The following is a 7453-nucleotide window of genomic DNA, read 5'->3' as shown; positions in this document are numbered from 1 at the left end:
TTTTTTTTGTGGGGGGGGGGGGCAACGCTGCACTTGTATTTCACTAGATTTATTATAAAGGACTACTTAATAATTATTTTGTAAATTTACATAATTCTACTAAAAATTGTAGCCACCATTATATAAATAAAATTATTACCAGATAGGACTAACTTTAAAAGTAAAATCATGTATGATTTATAAAACAGTGAAAAGAAATCGGTCAGTAAGACGAGAAGTTGCTATGATAAAGCCAGTCCATCACTTCTTAAACATCTATTTTTTTTACTTTTATTATACTTTTCTCACTTTTCTTTAAACGTTGCTTGTTAAGCCCTTTGTGACTTGTGTTTGGAATAGTGCTATATAGGTACTTTTTGATAAGTTTATGCTTATGCGACCATGGCAACATCCATTGTCACCATGACAACATGCACCATAATAAACTGTGCGTCCACTGAAGTTGGTTCATCTGTCAGGTCTGTTTTGTCATCCTCCAGGCTCTGCTTCACTCATTCTTACCCCTGACATCGTCATTATTTTTATCATTATTGTTGTTATTATTATTACATGACTGTTGCTGTTTATTCGGTGATAAACAGCACTGCATTAACTTCTCATACCACAGTGCTCCCACTCTGCTACAACAACTAACCAACCACATCCACCCCATCACATCTCACTGCACCGATCAGGCGGCCTATTTATGCTTGTCGATGTTACTGCTGCTCCACTCCACCCAGCCTCCACCTGCTTTGGTTCTGCTCTGTTTGTACGCATCCTGGGGGGTATTTATTTCTAAATTAATAACTCTTGGGGGATTACTTGCAATGGTTCCTGCATGTTATTTATCACTATGCTGTGAATTTCATTCTGCTACACGGTATTGCTACAGCAGGCAGCTTTACCAACAGGGGGCCATTTTCCCCAAATAATTCAGATTACCACTTTGCATTATAGTTTATGACAGAATCAAATGTAATGTTAAAAAAATAATATAATAAGGATATGAAAAGAAACATAAGGTACATTTTTCTTGTCTTTATGTGAACACAATCCTCACAAAACCAAGACAAGAACATATCATTTGTCTCACTAACTTACAGTGCATTAAATACCCTTTATGGCTGATTTGCTTATCACCAATATCACATCATCTGCCATCGCAAAGTCAGATTTCTGTCGCTTCCAGCGTTTGAAGGAAAACAGCTGCTATCATCCTCTCATCCTTTTAGAAGAAGCCTGGTAGCCTCACACTGCCTCGGTATTTAAATTCAGACTTGCGGCATGTTTAGTTACCCCATCTTACAACCAGCTTTGTGTTTCCTACATCTTGAACAGTGATGGTGTCGCTTTCATCTTCACACACACACAAGTTCAATCTTGTTTCTTGGCGTCTGTGTTGGCGTATGTAGAAGTGTATTGCTTCTATTTTTAATCCTCATTATCTCTTACTTTTTTTTGTATGGATTTGTTTTTTTTTCTGAACTTTGTCAACGATATGCTTGTTAGAACACTTTATTGAAATAACTTAACTTGACAACCGATTACCTTGGATAGAGCATATTTCTATTTCTGTGTGTAGCCAGCAAAGCTTCAAGACAACATGTTCGTTGCTGCCATGTTTCCCTGTGCTTTAAAAACCCAGCTCAAACTTGAAGTCCTGAATGAAAAACATGTATTTACTCCTTGTATTCTACATATAATCAAAGAAAAATAGAGAGTGTAACAAGAGAACTGTTTTCAGAATTTACAAAAACACACTTCAAGCATGTTACGTGTGTGGATGATGCATAGTTGTGTGTCCGAAAGAAGAAAAAATTGGCCAATATATCAGTTTTTTAAAATCACCAATATCAGTCTCAGTCGTGAAATTTGAATATAAGGGCTCTTTGCTCCATTTATGTTTTGATGAGCATTTTGGGGGGCAGTTAGTTGATTTGTACAGATGGGGAAGGTTTATTTCTGATTGGTCAGTGTCCACCCTAACTCACCTGAACACACACCTCTCAGACCAACTAAAAATTATTATTTTTTACAACCTAAAACCATACAGAATGATGTAGTGTGAAATACTTCTTGTCCTTGGAAGTTTATATATAAATAGGTGTTAAACAGAAGTTTGCCATCTATTTAGTGATAAATGGGACCATAACCACAAAATCAGCAACATGCTTCTAAAAATAAGACCTGATATCAGCAAGTGATTTTTTACAAGCACAGCTCTTACCCCTTTCTTGTTTTCGGAAAACTCCAGGCCTGTCTTTTAAATACAGTAGTAATGTTAAGCTAGTTAGCCGTATACCCTGTATAAATGATATAGTATGCAAGCATCATGGTAAAGCCAATAACATTAGAGCAGACAAGCATACATTAGTGAATGTATTTATAAAATAAGCAAGAACTTCATCCAAGTAGGTTCATAACTAAAACACAGAACAACTCATTTAGAATATATTTTATATTTTGCTTATTTTTAGTTTTAGTTTTCCTGTTGTGGACATAAGGGATGCAATCAAACCTAACAATGCAAGACATGAACTGTTATTTTAATGCAGGATCTAAATCCCCTTTTTAGAAAGAATCATTCAGTCAGGTGTGGCGACTTAAAAATTTCATCGGAAACCATCTCAAAGTACAACACAACTAAATAGATTAAAAATTAAATAGTCCACTACAGTCTACTTTGATGATGAACTTGAGCCTTCTTCTTCCATTTCCTGTGGAGGAGCCATATGTGGCGTGTTCCATCTCTGCAAATCTTCAGATAGGAGATGGGAGGAAATATTGATGTTGATGAACAGCCACGTGTTTGCTACTCAGTGCTGATGTTTCAAGGATTTGTGCGAGGGATTTGTAAAATGTGACAATCTGTTGCTCTAGATCAGGGGTCCCCAATCCCAGTCCATGAGGGCCGGTGTCCCTGCAGGTTTTAGATGTGTCCTTGATCCATCACAGCTGATTTAAATGGATAAATTACTTTCTCAACATGTCTTGGAGTTCTCCAGAAGCCTGGTAATGAACTAATCATGTGATTCAGGTGTGTTGACATCTAAAACCTGCAAGGATGAGTCGTGATGAGTCAAAAGCCTCCTTATAAAACCTAGTAAGCAAGCTACTCATTTTTATGTAGATTATAGATTTTTTTTAGACTTTAATGCATCTCTCCACTCTAGTCAGACACTTCAGTTTCTGTGTGTTTTTATGCTAACATACCAAAGGACATCTGAAAGACATAAGTTGTTCTTCTCTCCTAGAGAATCTCTGTTATGTCTCTGACTGCTAAAGCAGATGCGTGTTAGTTGTTGCTTCTAGTAATGCATCAGCATGTGTTATTTTTTACTGGTAAATGCAAAAAATCCACCCAAATAAACGGCCAGTCTTTGTTCTCCAAACAAGTAAAAAGGCTCATCACTGCAACAGCTCACCTGCCATGCAGCTTTTGGGTCTTCAAACCAGGATAAACACACAATAACAAAATATAGACCAGTGCAGTAGAAAATGCCAAACTCCCGTTTTGTCAAATGATTTCCATGCAAAAGCCAGAGCAAAGATGTCTCTGCATTTTCCAAGCCAAATAAAGTGAGTAATATAAAGACAAAACTTAGCAAAGCGTGTCACAGCGGGCTTACGGCTGCCTCCTGCAACATGTAGGAGGTGGACAATCTCAACATCCTCCCAAACGAGCACAAAATCACAGTTCAGTTTGATTTTCACACTAAAACGCACTGGAAGTGAGAAAGATATTCAGGTTGCTGACTCCACAAAGTGGATGCAGTGGAAGGCATACAACAGATTCTTACGGCTTCAGATTATTGCCGTGTTTAGTCACCAAAGGGTGTAATAGAAATACTCACTGGAACCAATCTGGCAAATGTTCATTATTCTCTAGTATTTGAAAATGTCTGTGGATGAAGTCAGCGAGGAGAAGACAAAAGGATCAAGAGGTGGATTTGATTCCCAACAGGCTTCGACAGACTCTTACCTGTACTCGATTTGATGGTTTCTTGTCCGACCGTTTGCCCAAGCAGGTCGTACTGGTTCAGCCGAGAGCTTTCCCCTTCCACTACAACAGACTCGGAAGCATTGCGAGTCCAAGCATAAGTCACCTCTGAGATTGTGTAGGCATCTAAAAAGAGGAAGAGGGTAGACTCATTGGAGGTAAACTGATACATTTTTCTAAAATCCAAATGAAAAGCCACCTTTTACAGTGTTTAAATGATACTGCTGAGAGAAACAAAGCCCCTCACTGCTTTATGATGTCACTTGTGAAACACCAACAAGATATCAATACATAGTGACATTTGCCCTTTTCAGTCAGCCACAGAATTTACTGAATATGGGATATGAGAGTGTGTCTGCTGACCTGAGAATGTCTAATGAAACGGGAACATTTTTACTTCAGTACATTCAGTAATTGAAATATTCTGTCAGTCATGCTGCACAGTAACGTGAAATGTGAAATACTGTAGATCACCACATAAAGAAGACAGGACATCAAGGCATTTCAGACATGACCCACTGAGTTAGGATAATTATTGCTTTTAAAGCAACATCTTGAAACAGCTTAAAGCAAAAAATTCCATCCAAATGTGAAGAAGCATTAGCAGAATTAAATACCCAACAAAAATATTTGGATGAGCTTAGCATTGGTTTCCCCATTTTTCCCAGGGACTTTTCCAATTAGTCCTCTATCCGTAGTGTTGTTTGTGCCACTGCCAAAAAACTGAGCCATGCATTCTAGCTTCACTTGTTCCTGAGGCTCCTCTCTCGCCAAAGGACCAGTGAGAAGAAGGAAGGAAAGAAAAAACAAAAAAAGAAACAAAGCAGCATTTTACTTTTGAGTTCCCTCAGGCACTATCATCATCAGAGTTACTCACAGCTGCCAAATTTTAGTGGACAGGAATGAGAGTCCATGGGGAAATCCTCCAGATGCATTGGGCACTCTGCATGCACAGTTAACCTGCATCCAATTCACAGAAAATGGAGGAGACTTTGCAAATGCATGAAAAGTATACAGCAGAGATAGAAAGAAAAATAAACTCACAAGCCTCATGCACTATTCAAGACACTTCCCATCTGTAATGCCTTGAAACAAAAATAATCATCTTAAATGTAATCAGCGGAGCAAAACAAACTAGGTGCTGCAGAGACCAGCAGAGATGGTGACACTGTAGGTTAGCTCTGTGCTAAGAAACCGCATACCTGTGTGCTGTTTAAGACAATATCCAACCACTGCAAAAATACTCAGTGCTTACAAATGTATCAGACCAGCAGCCAATGTAAGGTTCATGCCACAGCTGACGAAATTAACAATACTGGTAATTACAAAAATCATTTTTTTAATGTATAACGGTTAATCCACCAGGACAGGCTGTTTAAACAAAAGAATGTTTTCAGTGCTGAGCTGTAATTCTTATTGTTATCCATGAATCTTCAACTTGGCTATTTTTCAAAAAAGCAGAAAAAATAGTTTTTAGTTTTTACTGAGATGCCAAATTACACATGTTTGTGTTTCTAAATAGAAAAATTACTTTTACTGTTTGAATGTCACTCCTCAGAGTCCAGTGTGCCGGCACAAATTTAGGTATAAAAACATGAATCTCCTGCAATGAACTCAGTCATTTTTGTTTTTCTGACAAGTGGTCTGAATTTGTTAAGCAATTTATTATAATTAATATTATTACAAAAATGTATGTTTCCATTGACTTTTTTGAAATAGCATTCAAGCACAGCAATGAATGCGAGAAACAGGAGGCATAAAAAATACATTTGAACAAATGGGATTCTGTGTTGCTGCTATATTCACGCTTGCTTTAGCAAGAAAAGCGTTCCATCCACGTCATTTCTCTTTTTCTTTCTCTCTATTTTAGGAACGTTTGTGGACTCTCATGTCTCTTAGGCAAATATGAAGCTGTATCCAGCAGCCTGGCTTTGAGAGTTCCTGGGTTCATGTCTCAAACATGTAGTTATCTGTGTTTTTGTGCGGGGAGAGGAGGCGCTAACATTACCTAGCCATTTAACAATGGCCCAGTTGTTGTTAGTTTCACGGTGACTGGAGTCGAGTTTCTATGGCTATGGTGAAAAATATCAACAATCCACATCTAAGTCTATTTCCATCATCATTTTTTTGACTTACTTTTCCAAATCCAACCTGAGCCAGTCTGAACTGACTCTGGAGACGGATGGATCGACTGGAAGCAGCTCTGGCTGTTGAGCTTGTATGGCAGGGTTAAAGACGTGTATTTAAATGCAGTGCTGGGCAGCAGAGAAATGCCTCGTTTAGTCTTTCAGGTTCCAGTGATGATGTGACATTACGTGTAAACATAAGCTAACACTTTGCTAGCAAGAGCTTCATGTTTGCCTTATAGATGTAATCAGTGTTTCTAAGTAACCCTCAGTTAGACAGCAAACGTATATTATCCACGCGATTCTCACTGTTTCTGTCTTTTTGCTTCTGTGCCTTGAGTTACCTCATGGTGTACAGCAGAGTCCCGTCATCTTTGATCCTCAACAGTTTATTAGGCATGGTCATGTTATGTGCCACAGACTTTTTCCCGTTGTGAAAGAAGGTGTCCGGTGTCCAAATCTTACTCGCCATCAGGTTGTTCAGGGGCAAAATATTCATTGGTCCATGGAATTTCAACCTCTCGTCCTTCCAGCTTTGCCGGAAGAAAACATCTATGGTGTACTCCTGAGAAAAGATGAGATACGTTCATGAATTAATCTCACTATATTATTACTTCTCTTATGACTTAGGTGCCCCATGTATTAAAACAAGGCTCATTCCCACTCAAAAAATGCTAAACTGCACACTGATGGGCAGTTCATCACAACTAACTTCACCTGCCAGCTCTGCCTACAGAGGAACCTTAACCTATCCCTGTTTCCAAATAGCGAGTCTCCATGAAGGTGAGACCCACACTCGCCCTGTTCCTTCACAGCTTACTCAGTTGCTGTTTTCCTAAGCTGACTCTGAGGCCAACATGACCCCCTTAACCTGCAATACTGTGTTGTCAAAAGACACCACACAGCAAGGATTAAGGGCAGAAATCAGTGCACCGTGAAATGTGTATACGTGTGAATGTTCGTGTCCGTGTGATTCACACACAGCAAGTGAGGGTGAGAAGCAGAAAGAGATACTTTTTTTTTCTTTTTACTCGTCATAGTTGCAAAGCCTGTGACATTTAGATGTCGGGACACTGAAACTGTGGATTATACGGTATAGCAGCTCGGACTCTGAGAGGGCCTGCTTTAGTATTTCAGTTCAGGTCTCATTTAGTAAAGTTTAGCAAAAAGTCATTAAAAAAAATGTCTGAACGTGAACAGTGTGGTTGTTGAAAGACGGAGCATAAACGAGGTCAGTAAGCTGTGGTTCTTACGACACATAGGTTTAGGCTAACTGTAAATGTTTTCTTTGAGCTCTCTTCTAAAACATTCTGCATCCTTCTAAATTATTAAAAACACATTCATC

The 7453-nt window shown here is 38.7% G+C and overlaps 1 protein-coding gene across 2 annotated transcripts in view; it reads right to left on the bottom strand.

Annotated features, from left to right (window-relative positions):
• Nucleotides 1-7453, bottom strand: part of gabra2b (gamma-aminobutyric acid type A receptor subunit alpha2b) — a 44849-nt gene that overhangs the window by 21633 nt on the left and 15763 nt on the right. For both annotated transcript variants that reach the window (XM_005719456.1, XM_005719457.1), the window contains exons 5-7: nt 6453-6673; nt 4860-4942; nt 3965-4108 (exon numbers count right to left, since the gene is read on the bottom strand). In XM_005719456.1, the coding sequence (XP_005719513.1) occupies nt 3965-4108; nt 4860-4942; nt 6453-6673 (448 nt within the window). The remainder of the gene's footprint in view (nt 1-3964; nt 4109-4859; nt 4943-6452; nt 6674-7453) is intronic.

The sequence above is a fragment of the Pundamilia nyererei genome, unplaced genomic scaffold (assembly GCF_000239375.1).
Source record: "Pundamilia nyererei isolate P.nyererei 1_Seehausen unplaced genomic scaffold, PunNye1.0 scaffold00001, whole genome shotgun sequence".
NCBI lineage: Eukaryota > Metazoa > Chordata > Actinopteri > Cichliformes > Cichlidae > Pundamilia > Pundamilia nyererei.
The sequence above is the reverse complement of the archived record's forward strand: the minus strand, read 5'-3'. Positions and strand labels throughout refer to the sequence as shown.